The 16,212-nt window shown below is 36.2% G+C and overlaps 1 protein-coding gene across 4 annotated transcripts in view; it reads right to left on the bottom strand.

The window, feature by feature from the left end:
* diaph3 (diaphanous-related formin 3) overlaps positions 1-16,212 on the bottom strand; it is a 283,916-nt gene that overhangs the window by 170,482 nt on the left and 97,222 nt on the right. For all 4 annotated transcript variants that reach the window (XM_051912519.1, XM_051912521.1, XM_051912520.1 and 1 more), the window contains 7 exons: positions 15,338-15,412; positions 15,053-15,122; positions 10,696-10,832; positions 9,900-10,005; positions 3,833-3,943; positions 2,641-2,759; positions 2,065-2,181 (listed from right to left, as the gene is read on the bottom strand). In XM_051912519.1, the coding sequence (XP_051768479.1) occupies positions 2,065-2,181; positions 2,641-2,759; positions 3,833-3,943; positions 9,900-10,005; positions 10,696-10,832; positions 15,053-15,122; positions 15,338-15,412 (735 nt within the window). The remainder of the gene's footprint in view (positions 1-2,064; positions 2,182-2,640; positions 2,760-3,832; positions 3,944-9,899; positions 10,006-10,695; positions 10,833-15,052; positions 15,123-15,337; positions 15,413-16,212) is intronic.

Here is a 16,212-nt window from a genome sequence, read left to right as displayed (position 1 = left end):
TCAAGCCATCCTAGGTGTATATGACTATCTTCTTTCAGACGAACACAATCAGAGATATATTTAAAAATATCCTGTCCCTTCCAAGCTTTATAATACTAGTGAACGGTGGGCCTTATTTGAAGCCCAAAAAATGCATCCATCCATCATAAATATAATCCATCAGCTCAAGGTGGTTAATAAAGGTCTTTTGAAGCAAAACAACGGGTTTTTGTAAGAAAAACATACATATTTAAAACTTTATAATCTAAGATAACTAACTTCTGCCAGACGACCCTAGGCATACTGCGCAAGTCAACTTGCGCCAAATGAGTAACCCCTGAAGTGAGGTAGGACACAACAAACTGAAGCTCCTCTCCTCTTATATCGAAATCCTCCAACATTTCTCTTTAAAATTTCTCATTTTAGACTTCTAATTCGTGACCGGTGATTTGTTTTGCTCTTTCCTCTGAGCTTCCGCGTTCGTCATTGCCTCATGCGTCGGGTCAGAGGTTACTCATCCGCCGCAAATCGATGCGTCCGGCCGTCTGCTGGAAGCTAGTTATTATAGTTAATATTTTGTGGATTTATAGTGGATATTTTTCTTACAAAAACCCATCACTTCATTTCAGAAGGCCTTTATTAACCCCCTGGAGCCATATGGATTATATTTATAATGGATGGATGCATTTTTGGGGGGCTTCAAAACTCCTTAACTTGAAAAGCACACCAACTGGCATGTGAAAGTGTGTATATTAATGAAAGAGGTATACATTGCCTATCTGCAGTGGTTTTTAAAAACCAAGTAATATATCTTGTATTCTACATATTAGGAGCCTGTTGTTTGATCAAAACCAGGTTTAACACACCCCCAGCTGTGAGCTCGAAGACATGAAAACTCTCTTTGAGCAGACGCCACAGATGAAGAGAGAGAGAGAGAGAGAAGGAAAGGGAGAGGGTATATAGGAAAGGGGAAGAGTAATGTGGGCATGTGAGATGAGAGGAAGATGAAAGCAGGTTCATTCTCTTTGTTGGACACTGTCATTGGTTGATTTGGGGGGAAGACACCAGCAGGGTGTGTGGACTGCCTGTGTAGAATAAATAGCGTTCATGGACAGAATTTAGAGAGAAATGTTCATGAGGTAAAAAGAGCTTACTGGGAAGACTGGGACCATTTAATAATAATCGACCAATTTACCAGCAGGACTCGAGAAGACAACACAGCAAAGTTGTTTATTTGGTCAGAATGTGTTTTTAAACAAGTAAAGAACGCTCCAGGGTGCTTATATTTTCGAGATTAACAGCAAGACAGGTACAAAAAATTTCTCAGCAGGTCCACCCTCCAAGTTTCTATATAATAAAATATATGATGGATGGATGGATGGACAGAGACAAAACGATAGATAGATATTTGTGTTAGCTGCAGAATGAATGCTTCTTTTCTCCAATACTGCCGCTCAGCAGATGGTCTATCTTTACACCTCTATTTCCCTTTGCACTTCTCTCTTCTGTCAAAGCTGTTATTCTAAAAACAATACAGCTCACTGGCTAAAGAGCTTGAAAAGATGTTCTCCAACAGACAACACACTGAGTCATTAGTGAGACCTTAACGCCGGGAGATGTATGCTGTTGCATCACTGGCACTAATTAGAGCGAAATTAATAAAACTCTCAGACTAGGTTTGAAAGGGAGGAGAGGCAGCATTTTCATGAAAATTCATGAATATAAGATGAATATAACATGATTGTAAGTGCCTGAGTTGGTTTTGAAAGACATTTTCTTTTTTCAAAGGTTTATGAAAGGTCCTTGTGTGTCCAATACCATTTAAAAGTTCAAACACACCTACTCATTCTTTAATATTATTCTAAACTGCATCAATTAGTAATAATAAATGCAAAAGGAACAAAATCAAAGAAAAAGATGTATGGGAATGAAGTAGTAACTGAATAAAATGTCAAAACTTATATGTCAAAGCTTTTTTGTTTATGTAGCCTTCCTTTGCCTACATTACACAGCCATTTGTTGGGTGTTTTTCATTCACTATACAGTCAGCTCATATAAATAAATAAATAACCAAGCAATCCTCACCGTGTGAAATAGTCATTCCTGACAAGTAGCAGGTGCTGCAGTATGGAAAGAAAATGGCTCTCAGTGCTTGTGTCCTTCACAGAGCAATATAACACATTAAAGACATCTCCGATATCAGTACACACTGTGTTAAGGAGCACTCAAGGAATGCCACTGGTAAAATAAAGGGAACAAATGGGAAAATACAGAAAAAGAGAGAGTACATACTCTCTTATACAGTACATACAGTGTAGACACAAAGACAGAGCAAAGGCCTATTGACTAGTCTTGTCAAAACATGAGACTTGAAAAAAAACTAATGAAAGCAAATTAATCAGGATGCTTTATGGTTATGATTAAATCTAAGAAAACATCATGGTTTATATCACACATGATTTTATATCTTTGAATGGTTTGCAAAGATATAAAAGTCCGCATATGACTACCATATTATTGTTGGAGGTCCTCTAAGGATCAAAGAATGAGTGGGAGAAAGTAAGAGAAGGCGACACAGGCAGGGGAGAGTTTTCTGAGGAGCGTTTAAGTGTGGACAGAATATCAAATGAAATTGTATGCATCTCAGCATCAGAAGGATATTCCAGTTCACTCCTGATGTCCTCTAGGCGATGGGAGAACTCAATCATGTCCTCCTCCTTGTGCTCCTCAAAGACCTTCAGCTGAATATCCAGAGCATCGTTTTTTACACTGTTCAGGCTCTAGACCGAGGGAAGGGCAAGGGGAAACAAAGAAGAAAAGAACAAATTAAATAGGCTATACCATAGAAAACATGATATTCCTTGGTCTTTTGAAATAAAGAGATGACGTACTATGTAGACATACAACTCCAAAATCCCTGCCAGTCCACCAAAACTATTGCTGGAAACTAAAGCCAAGTGCATACAAGATTAAAGTCTTAGTCTGAGATTAGTTGCATACATTGTGCACCAACACAACAGAAATCAATAAAACGTGAAAGTTTTACTTCTTCCTTCCTGTGCGGTTGGCCTAAGCTGTGAAAAAAAGCTTTTTTAAAAAACAATCACAGTACTGATCTCAGAACCACAACTGCATATACGTATGACATATATTTACACAAACACCAAGTGAAAATCGTGGAGGTGTTGTTGCTCATTTCATATTCGAAGATGTTAGCCAATCAGAACAGAATATAGAAGTCCTACAGATATGGTAGAAAAACAGCAGGTGTAATTCTAAGTTAAAAGAAAGAATGAGGAAAAAAATTATAGGAAACATGACATACAACTGCTTTTGTTGCAAGAAAACGTGACTAACATTTAAAGAGGACTTTCAGGGGAAAATGTGGAATATGACCACTTTAAGAGAGAGAAAAGAGAAACCATAACAAAACACTATTTTCCAAAAATGTGTATTTAGAAAGAGAAAATAATAATTTTGCTTTCATTCCATCTCTTTTTATTCTCTAGTCCCATTTCTGAGGCAGCTTCTGTTTTGAATAATAAATAAGACATGCGTGAGGCATTAATCTATCTCACTCGCACATTCTCTGGCTTTCATTTCACACACTTCTCTCCTGTTTTGTTCAGGCAGTTTTCAGTCGTTTGTTGATAGAACATAACCACATTCTGAATGCCAAGAGGAGACAGACAGAGAGAAAGAGACCAATCCAATCCTGGCTGTAGGTATTGATTCAGCAGAGCGACCTCTCCTTCAGGCCTCATAAATTATTCGCAGACCCATTTTACAATATTTCACTCAAGTGGACAACTCATTTAAATATTAATACACAGACAGTGGTGGAGCCGCTTACCGGGAGGATCTCTCGCAGGCCGCAGCGCATAAATTCATTTCGGATGTGCAGCCTGAAGTCCAACTCATCAGGAGACGTTACGAGGGCATTGATGAGCTGCATGCAAGCCACCTAAAGGGAAGATAACATTCAGTATATGCAGGTCTATATATTTTGAATTACAAAGGGAGCGTATATGTAACTATGTTGAAATACTAAATTAAGTGTTTGTGCTTGGGCTGATTAAACTGAATATTTGCTGCAGAACTATTTAAGTGAACAAAAAAAAAGCAAAACGTGAATTTAAAAATGATAAATAATGTAAAGGTAACAGTAACCAGTTATAGCATTTAAAATATACAATATCTCTTATACATATATACACTACCATTCAAAAGTTAAAGGTCAGTGAGATTTTTTTTTTTAATAAATACTTTATTTAGCAAAGCATTTAATCAAAAGTGACAGTGAAAGACTTTCACATTGTTATAAAATTTTCTATTTCACATAAATAGTGTTCTTGCTATTCATCAAAGAATCCTGAAAAAAATAAACCACAGCTACCTCAAAAATATTAGACAGCAAAAGTGTTTTCAACATTTGATAATAAGACATGTTTCTTGACCCCCAAAGCAGCATATTAGAAAGATTACTAAAGGATTATGTGACTCTGAAGATTGGAGTAATGGCTGTTGAAAATTCGCTTTGCCATCACAGAAATTACTTTTTAAAATATATTTTAAAAGAAAACTAAATTGTGATAATATTTAACAAAAATATCTTTTGAATGGTAGTTAGAATAGACATATTTCTAAAAACCAAAAAAATTTAGAGATTAAAAAGTCATTTTACAATGTATATTTATATAAAAAAAAATATATATATATAAAATACATTTGAAAACAGCACAGCTAACAGTTGTGATGTTCAGCCTTGCTGATGTGTGATTATCACTAATTCACATGGCTTAATTTAAACGCAAAGCATCATGGTTTTAAATGTCTCACTGAAGCAGAAGACAGCTTGTTTTAGGGGAATGCATATAAGACTGCAGTTCGGACCTGTTGAAGTGCATCACAGTGGTTTATGACTCTCACAGAGCTCTCAGCCAAAATAAAGGATTCCATCATCTCAGTCAAAAACTACTATTCATCTCCTCAAGCAACACAGATCATCAATTATTGATAAGCCTTCTCCGCAACACCCTAAATCACACGTGTGTGTGTGTGTGTGTGTGTGTGTGTGTGTGTGTGTGTGTGTGTGTGTGTGTGTGGGGAAGAGTTTAGTTAAAAAGCACTGGTGCATTCAGGGGACTGAGGAATATTGAACAGACAGTGAATTGTCTGTATGGCCTTGTGTGTCTGTACTTCCTGTTCACAATGTCTGATGATGCAATAATTGATTATTACACTAACCACACTGATCCCAGATTATTTATAGTCGTGAGCCTCACCAGAACAGGTTGCGATGGCACAGGGCTGGTACGAGTTTATTCAGTATAGGATTCATCAGACTGATTTAACGCTAACTGAGTTCATGAGTCTTCTGAATGAGTCATTAAAAGGATAGGCTCATAAGAGTCACCAGTTCAATAGAGCAGTGACAAATTGAAGAATAAATATTTTTACTCAGCCTTAAAAATAAGTTGGAACATTTATAATCTTAATATAAAGGGTCAAAAAACAACTGAATACATATTATGACATTTCATAATTCATGTAGTTCATCAATGATTCAAACTGTAACTCCTAAGTCTTTTGAGTGATGCACTAAATAAGCATGCTCCTAAGAGTCAGTTTTTGTGAATCAGACTATGCTGGTTGTGCTGTATGATTTTGATTTACTACAAAGAACTGATTCATAAAAGTCCCCAGCTGATTAATCAAAGAATCAATATTTTTACTCATATGCCCAAAGAACTGTAGGCAATATTTTTAATTCTAAACTCGAAAGGTCCAAAACAAGAATAAAAATTAGTCAGGTAAGGTATAATGATGATATTTTTCACATAGCAAAAAACAAAAAGAAATAGCTTTTATTGCTTAAGATCTGCTTGGGCAGAATAAGTCTTTCATAAGCAGAACCTTTAACTTTAAGAGACGACATTGTATTCATATTTGTGTGGCTCAGTGGTTGAACTGCAGGAGCAATCTCAGCAAAGCTGAGTCTAAAAGAGACACTTGCTGACAGCTTTCATGAGGGGAATGAAAAACATATCTGCCATTAATAACTTTACTCTCTTCTTAATCTGCTTACTTCACATGCCTGGTGAGAGATGGGAGTGGTGAGAGGACAGGATGGGAAGAGAAAGAGAAAATCTATTCCTGTGAGAATCACTCACTCTCCATTAGCTCAGGGTAATACAGTGCTAAAAGAAATATCTACTAGACGTAGACATGAAAACACAAATTATGTAGTGATAAAACAACACGCTGAATCATTTACTAAGGCCCATGGATGAGCACACAGACACATGGAAAAGGAAAATACTTGGTATCCTTGAGCTCTCCCGAAATGCTTCAAAAATAAAACTGTTGTGCAGTCTATGGTCGACCCTGAGCGCTCCCTGTCTCTCACTCCTACATAAACAAACTGAACTTTATGCACTTTATCTGGGTGTGTGTCTCTAAGAGCATCTATTTGAAGAAACAGCCCCTAAATATATCTCAAGCAAAAACAGGAGAGTGGAGAGAAAGAGAAACCCTAAAGAAAACTCCCAAACTGTTCTCAGCTATAACAGTCTTTGATAAATGATTTATGCGGTTAAAAGAGATCACAGCTGGCTATTAGCAAAATGGAACAATAACCAGACAATCAATAGAACATTCCTAGAGGCCTTGAAACACACCAGTTGGCCTTCATGGATATTAACCAGTGTGTCTTGGATATTTTGGGGCTGTATTTCTCCTCTCATTTAAACAATTTTTATCAAACGCAGAGATACCAGCCAATAAGGGGCCATTTTATGTGTGACCTGCTATTGTACTGCACACAATTGCTTTGTATTAACTACTCAACACTATAAAAAGCTTTTGGGCTGGAAGAGGAGATATTAGTGCGTCGATTAATGCTAAACATAATATTTTGTACTAAGTGCTCAGAGTCACAGCACTACTATATATGTTGCTCTATGCAGGTCACATTAAAGCACTCAATTCTGCCATTAAGAATATATCTTTTAGCTGTAGCATTAACTGCTGACGTACTGGCTTATCCTAAATGCTGGATATGAGAAATTATGTGAACATGTGCTCGCTCTATACATATTTGAAGGGAAAGCTCATGCCTCTCTTTCACCTCCCTCTGCTACCAATTAAACTAAAACACAGATACTTTGATCAGCCTCAACAATGAAGCCATGCAGTTAACACAGCCAAACCAGTGCATGTTGTTCTGTAGGACCAGCACACTGCAAAGGAACAGGGCACTTATAATGTGCGCAACAAGAGAGCCCAGAGACAGTCAAAACTAAACACAATCAGATAAAGTATGGGACACAAAAATGTGTCAGAGATCTGCATGGTCCTTGAAAATTAAAATTTTTTAAAGAGAGATAGAAAGAATGACGGAGAGACAGACGGACAATACAGACGACAGACAAACAGAATAACAGACATACAGATTACAGTCTTTTTACACCTATTTATTCTGATTTAGTCATGATTTATTCCGTTATTAGAATTAATCATGGCTTGTGAATGTAGAATATTAAATAAAGTTGATGTCAATTGTCTACTGTTGGAGTACTTTACAAGTACTGTCCATTACAAGATTTGTGGTTTACAGAACCTGACTCATGGTGCACTTCTGTCTTACTTGCAGGCACAGGACTAAATATCCCTAATCAAATTATTAATTATTTATGGAATGATTATGTTAAATCTCATCAGGGCTGTTTGACTAATGCCAGTTTGTGCTTTACAATGCAAATGAAGTGCTGGCAGCACTAATCTTACAAATGTCCTGAGCCCCCTAAGCATACTGGCTAAACAAAAGGTCATGTTGATTTTTCAGAAAGGGGCAGGATATAAAGTTAGTTTTATAACATTTAATTAATTTAAAAAACTAAAAAAAAAACTAAACTAAAAAAAAAAACAATCTCATGTCTGCATCAGCACCATACAGCTTAAAGGAGCACTGAGTATCTTTACTTATATAAGCTTTTGAAATGCGTTCTTGTATAAAAGACTGATCATTAACAAGCAGACTTGCTCATTTGTTTTCTGATCCTTTTCAGTGTAGGCCTCTATACACAGACGGCAGGGGATTTTAAAGTGTAAATTGCGTTTTAGAGGTGATTCAGGGCCTGTGACTTCATCGTTATATTGAAGTCACTATCAGGCAAATTGCTGGTGCTTCATCTCAGCATGACCATTTAGCAGCCCTCAAATCTCTGAGGGAAACTTTCAAAATGGAATAGTATATAAAGGAAATGTATTTCCCCACCTGAGCAATGCACACAACACCAGTCTGTCACAATAGTATGAACATCACTGTGAAAATGGGTTGTTCTATACTGAAGCGTTAATTAATAGACAACTAGTAATTTTAAGTGATATTTGTGCAATCACTGAGAGAAAAAAAAAGGAAAAAAAATCCTTTTCTTATTCATTAATCTTTTGTCTTTTGTCTTAAAACAAGATAGATATAACTGAGAAAATGCATATTAAAGAGTCTTATTAAAGGTGATTTTTTTTTTTTTAAATTAAACATATAAACTAAAATTCTATTTATTTATTCATATTAAATTATATGTATATAATTGTGCTTGACACTAATGCTCATCTGCTTTTCAGGGACAAGAGAATTTTTTGAAGGGGCAAGTGAGAGAGAATTTTACTTGCCTGACTAGATAATTAGCCTGATTGAAATGCCAATAACAAAAAAATAACTAGGAAATCACGCAAACTTCGGCCACCAAACATTTTTGGCTGAGAATGAAGCCATTTGAACGAATCGGTTGAATGAATGGCTCAATGATTTACTCATCAAGACCCCCCTATTGGTGTCTTAAGGTGTACTCACACTAGGCACGGTTGCCTTGAACCGAGCCCGAGCGCGATTGTCCCCTCTCCCCACTCCCCCGCTGGCCTGCACTCACACTTGCACTTAACGCTCCAGGCCGAAGCATGCTTACGTCATATACGATGCAACTTTTTGAATGGAAGAAAACAGGAAGAAATGCACTTTCGCTAAGATACTGCCTAATATATAGGCTATTTATAATTTATGCCGCGCAGCGATTTTCAATAGCATGTATCAGAGGATTATTACGAAGGCAGCTGACTTTAATGGAGGAATTTGCAGCTTTACTCACAAACTACAATTCCTGTTCATCAATAAGGTGAGAATCAGACCCATTATAAACCCAAATACACTCGAATTAATTACATTAATTGATAAGTGTACTATCAAAGTAGTAATAAAGATGTTTGCCGTCATAATGATGACAGTAGCGCACACAAAAGTTGTAACTGTTCCGTGCTCAGGCACGGTTAGCACTCACACTGCATGCAAACCGCACTCGAGCCCAACCGAACCGCGCTCTGGCCCACCTCTTCCAAGCGGGCCAGGGCCGGCTAAACGAACCGCGCCCAGGCACGGAACGGAGAGATCACACTTGTCAAACGAACCGGGCTTTGGGGGTCAAACGTGCTCAGGCACGGTTCAGAGCGCCTAGTGTGAGTACACCCTTAGTTTCATATTTAAAAGCATTATTGCATTTCTCCAACATTTCATATTTGTGTGTGTATAAGGGAAAAATGGAAAATATATAATAGAAAATAGGATCACTGAGATCTGTGTATGTGCTATATTATATATATATATATATATATATATATATATATATATATATATATATATTGCACATACACAGATCTCAGTGACCCTATTTTCATTTTCTTTAGAAAGTAGCACCAGTTCAGCCTGAGAGCAGTTTCACTTTCTTTTGCATTTATCATAGGTATATGTATATATATTTGGCTGAATGTGTATTTTACCATTAAAGGTCCTGAGGGCATTGACAGGAATGTATCAGCAGAGGATGAGTGAACAAGAAGGCATATGAGGAGCAGTGAACGTTTACCTGTAACTGGACGGAGCGAACACTAAGGCCTTGGACGATAGGGTTAAAGCGGGCCACCCCTCTTCCTTCCGTTGCTGTGGTGATGGCTTCAAGGACCTTCTCCAAACTTCATGCAGGAAAAAAGTAAAAGTAAGGATCACGGCTTTGATTTGGCTACACATTTTTTGCAGAGAGTTATGCTGGGATTACACTTCTCAATGGTACAGAGGACACTTTAAATGCACTTACTGCTCCTAATACTTTTCATAAAAGACAATTGCACCTTTTCATTGTTTACATGGAGCTGATATTTATATATTTATAAAAATAAAAAATAAAAATTGATGTTTTGATGAAGTAGTCCTGATGAATCCTTCATGCTTCAGCTAAATGTGTGTATATAATCTCAATGCAAAAAGGCCAAACAAAAAAATACAAAAGATGAAAAAGCATCAGTAAGAATATGTACAAAGCTATACTAATGTATAATTGGTTTGCAGAAAGGGTGCTAAAGCATACAGTAACTAACAGCAGCTAAAGAAAAAAATTGCCAGACTTATGATGCCATGATATGAAGTTCAACAAACAGTGGCCCAAAAAAGCATTTAAACACTAAAAAAAAATATATGAAATAAATATTTGATACCCTATTTGAGAATGCTGAGGTTAAATATCACAATGGGGACATAAAACTCCAATAGAAACTAAATAATTGAATTATTAAATAATGAAATGAGGCTGAAATAAGAAAGAACAATAATTGCATCATAACCAGATTGATTTCAGCTGAAAGGCTGAAAAAAGTCGGGAGGCTTACGTATTTTCTTCTCCTACAATGCAGATTGCAGAAAGCAGTTTGACCACATCTGTCATCATGGCCGGCTGACAAGGGTCAATGGCTTGGGCCAAGAGTGCCAGACTCGTCTCCTCTCCAAGGATCCGCTCCAGGCCATACTGCAGACAGCCAGAAATAAGAAACTTATGTAATTCATAACCCAGCGTAACTCAGTGATTCCTGCGATACTATTCCGTGGTGACACTGCTAAATCTACAGCGTCTGAGTAAAAAAATCAATTCAGATTCGGAGAGCTAAAAAGGAGCAAAAATAAATAAATAAATAAATAAATAAATAAATAATTAAACTTAAAATTAAATAAAAATATATATATATAAAATAAACAATTAAATAATATACAAAACTAATTACTGCTAATTATTATTAAATAATAAAATATAACAAAAATGATTATTACTTATAATTATTTAACCATATTCAACAAAAAATAAATTAAACAAAATAAATTAAACATTAAGGGTTCATTATTGTAAACATATTAAGCTATATAAAATATTGAGGGACACATTAAATTCACAGTAGTAATTTTGGAGAAGAGTTTTAGTTTTAAATTAGAGGTGACTCTTTAAAAGTGGAGGAACCAAAGAAGGACATGACGTAGCTGCCTGTTGCTCTGTCCTTGAAGTAATGACAAAACTGCGATCAGGGATATGTTAATAGTAGCGTGAAAGAGAGAGAGAGGGTGAAAAAAGAAAGAAATGGCAAGCATAAAGGTGAATGAAGAACACAGACACAGGACAGAAAAGCCTTGGGGGTCTGGAACGACAAGAGCGGATCGAGACCCACAGAGAGAAGCGAGGAGTCAAAGAGGGGAGAATATCCACATCTGAACACAGGGAGTTCGGTTAATGACGACCGCAGTACCAAATCCACAGGACGAATTTCTCATTAATTCAAAACACTTTGCTGTAGCTTAAAAGATGATATCTCTCTACTCTGTCAATCTTTAGGTATAAGAGATTCACTTGGCAAAAAAAAAAAAAAAAAAAAAAGGTTTTTTTTTTTTTTTTGGTCTCGTTGAAAATTAAAAGACTAATTCTGTAATTGCATGATCTGCTTATTTAGAAATTAATAAATATAAATATGGGTCATCATGTGTCATGCTACATTTGGAAGACCCAAATCAGCTGAAAAGAAAACAACAAAACAACTTGTGACTCAAGTTTAGCAATTTTCAAGACATGAATCATGCTGAGTGAATTAATTTCTGACTAAAAAGCTTTAGGACAGCAAATTCACCAAGTTGTGTTAATTGCTCCATAACTCATGCCAATTAATGGCTCAGACTGCCATATCTCAGACTTGTTGTCATTCAGAACAGATGTTTCTGCAGTTTTTTATGCAAACTTGGGTATGAAAACATCCTTCCCGCCTCAGAGGCACAGGGGAGATAACGCGTTATCACAGTGTTTACGCACAGTAATGGATGTAAACATATTTGAGTCATTTTCTGTCTTCATTTGGTGGGAGTTGGTGACAGCTGGACAGGAGCACCTGGCTGGCAGGCAACATGGGTGGAATACATCCCATGATGCTGCGGGGCTAAAGTGAGAGGTCTGGAGCGGTGACAAGCCTCTGGGTAAATAAGGCTCTCAGCACCTGTCGGGTGCTTGGGATTAAACCAGACCTTTAGGGCTGAGAGGTATGTGTAGTGGATTTTGAAACTTGCAGAAAACACAACTGGGATCTCCAACAAATTAATTCCCAAAATGACTACACAGAAATAGATGCAGTGACTGTTTTTCTTTGATCTTACAGAAACAGGCCTCAGGAAAACAACAATGGCCTCAACCCATTTATATTTCCTCAGTGGGTGACCATGACAGATTTACAACTGAAAGATTCACTGATGCACTTAATTGCTTTGTTTCCATTTTAAACAAATGGTGTGTCGATTACAGTCAATGACGAGACAACTGAATACAATCACACGCACAAAAGAAAAAGAAAAAAAACTTGTGAAGCTCCTGGGGTGGGGGGGAATCAATACATACTGTAGATAATGGTAAGATTTTTACCTTTTTTTTTTTGTTGAATAATGTATCTCACAACGATGTTCCTAGGGCATTGTGGGTGGTTGCCAATGCTTTGCTATGAGGCTGCAAATATGTTCTGAGTGTTTTTAGTGCCCTGTTTTAATTTTTATTTATTGAAAGTAATTAATACTATTATTTAGTATAATATTTATTAATCATTTTATTTAGCAAGGATGCATTAAAATGGTCAAAAGTGACAGTAAAATCTTTTATATTGTAAAAAGGTTTTTTTTTTTTTTTTTTTTTTTTTAAATAAATAAATAAATGCTGTTCTTTTAACTTTGTTAATCAAAATTTCACAGTTTCCACAAAAATATTAAGTAGCACAACTGTTGTCATCATGGATAATATGAAATGTTCGAGCACAAAATTAGCATCAGGATCACGTGACACTGAAGACTGAGTAATGATGTTGAAAATTCTGATTTGTATCACAGGAATGAATTACATTTTAAAATATATTCAAATAGAGAAGTTATTTTATATTATACTAATATTTCACAATATTGTTATTATTACTGTTGTATTTTTGACCTAAATTACATGCCAAAGTTTAATATGTGGGTACTTTTTGGTGGGATTCACAATACTAGCATTTTGGCCAATACTGATAAGTCAATTTTATTAACACAATTAATTGATAAATAATAGCTCAGCTGATATTCTATGCTATGTTACCTAAATAAAACACTAAAAACAATTGTTTACTTTAACTGAGCATTAGATTACAGCAAAGATAAAAACAAAATCTAATATAAACATAAAAATAGTGGAAATTAGCATGCATAAATATATAAATTCAATTTTCAATATTTAATTTTAGATAATATCTAATAGTCAATGTGCATATATTTTTTCTTTGAAATTTCTAATAGTGATGCTTACTTTAAGAAAATATCATTGATGAACACCATAACCAAACACAGAGTCTGACCAGTTAGCGAGGCTGATAGATGACTGCTAACAGCTTCTCAGATAAGATCAGTTCATCTTCACTCAAACACCATGGGATATGTTGACACCTGACAACATGTCTGTCTAACATCTGCCACATACCCAGTGAATGAATACGGATCAAAACACCACAGATCTCTATCTGTACGCGTGTATGTATGTATGTGTGCACGAGGCGGGGTGACTCCTCAGACCCCGGGCTATCTCAACAACATCAGAGACACCACTGGAGATCCACTTCTAACGCCTCTCTCTAACAGGACTGTGCAAATCATCAAAAGCCCCCTCAGACCTCTCCACCTCGGCCGTGCAGAATAACCCCCTCCCGAGTTCAGAGTGGTGGCTGTCTGCAACCCCCTTCATCTGAAGCTCTGCTCTTATCGCTCCTGACCATTTGAAAGCTGCCGCAGGTACGTGCGTCCAACGGGGAGAAGCGGGTGCACGGTGAGTAAGCGGAGATGTAACGCGCCAGTTGATGAAGGGGTCGGCTGACACACAACAGCGATTGGAATGAGTCTTGTTTGAAGCTGGTGCTTTAGGGTAATGATGAGATTTCTACTTCAAAAAAAGTACATCTGAAACTTATGAAATACATCCACAGCAGATAAATATGATACATTTTTTTTTTCTTCATTACACATATTCTATGTCATTAGTGATTCTAGACTTGTCACTACTGAGTGAAATTACAATAAATTGTTCAGGTTTGACACACAGAAAGACAGCACACATTACATATTCCTCTACTATGAAAAAATAATGTAAGTAGTAAAACAGTTTAAATGACTTGAGATTATTTGACCACATGCAACCTGCAAAGCTTTGGCTTATTCTAGTGCTACACTGCAACTTACATCTATTGTTGTGCCTTGCAAACTTAAAAGTTTGGTTTTCTGTAATGTATTCTGCATTTTACAAACTACAAATTAAAATTCATTGTTACAAATTCTGCTGATTGGCCAATAAAATAATGTTCTCGATCTGGCTGTCATAAATGAGATTTTGTCAAAATAGCAAAAATGACTTGTGAAAGTGTTGAAAATATCAGTAAAATGGGTGAAAAGAAAAGAAAAGAAAAGAAAAGAAAAGAAAAGAAAAGAAAAGAAAAGAAAAGAAAAGAAAAGAAAAGAAAAGAAAAGAAAAGAAAAGAAAAGAAAAGAAAAGAAAAGAAAAGGAGTAGATCTCACATTGAGAAAAAGAGTCACAATAATATTTAGCTTCAGGTTGTATGTGGTCTTTGAAAACTGATAACTGTCCAATATGACATGAGAGCTATCTCAAGTGGGAGGTAGTTATAAAGTGAACCCGCAGCTCGGTGACGTTATTACCTTGTTGTTCATAAAGGCCTTGAGGCACTGAATGACTTTGTGTTGACTCTTCTTATCCACCTTTTCTTGGCTGAAAAAAGAAAAAAGACAAAAAAAACGAGAGAAAGAAAGAGTGAGTGAATGCGGGAGGAGCTCAGTGGGTTACCAGAACACAAAAACAGTCAAAGAGTTTAGTTAACAAACTGTACAGAGCTCAGGACTCATGCTGAGGGTAAAGAACACAACTAGTTTGAAACCTAGTAGGAAGCCTTTGCTTACGAAATATGATAATGAAATGCGTCTTACTGTTTTTTGAGAAGGAGCTTCTCCAGCGTATCCAACAGGAGGCCCAGACCCTCATGGCCAAAACTCTGCACCCAGCTGGAAAGGGGAAAAAAAAAAAATGTTAGTGTAATTCTGATAGTGTGCTAAAAAAAACATTCTAGGTAGATATTAGACATGTTATATAAACGTATATCAAATCTACTTTTCACTATATATATATATATATATATATATATATATAGTGAAAATATAATATATACATACACAATTACATAATATACATGATAAAAATGATACAATTATATTAATAATTATTATATAATTCCCTGTCCAGCAGTTTATGCCACTGGCTCTAGAACTGAAGTCTGTACTTTATATCACCTAAATAATCCAGACTGTATTTTGTACTCGGACTGAACCAATAAGGGTCAATAAGCTTTATCAGAGCGGAGTTTGTCAGAGCCCATTTAATGTCACTAGATTCCACCTTCTTCAACAAATTAAGCTCTCCCCCTGGAGCAAAAAGTGAAAGGCATTGCTAATAGAGCAAAGATGTTTATTTTAATTCCATTCAGACACAATCTCACGCTCTACATCTCCATTGATTCGGCCACTATTGTCTGTGGGAATTGCCACGGCGGAAATTTAACTCTCCAATAACGAGAGGGGAAGCGTGTCGAGTGAGGCATTGATTAATAATGAGAGAATTCAATAAGCATAAACAAACCGATTAACCCATTGTGTGTAGCAAGCAGGTTACAGAGTTCATTCAATTATAACTGCAGCCTGTAACAGATGATTCTGCAAACATAAGCTTTTATTTGGATGTAACAGTAATAACATGGCCCAACAAAGTAGAGATTCAAATAAAATATTTTGCAAATTATATTATCTGA

Source organism: Ctenopharyngodon idella, chromosome 11, assembly GCF_019924925.1.
Source record: "Ctenopharyngodon idella isolate HZGC_01 chromosome 11, HZGC01, whole genome shotgun sequence".
Taxonomy (NCBI): domain Eukaryota; kingdom Metazoa; phylum Chordata; class Actinopteri; order Cypriniformes; family Xenocyprididae; genus Ctenopharyngodon; species Ctenopharyngodon idella.
This window is presented reverse-complemented; position numbering and strand designations above follow the sequence as displayed.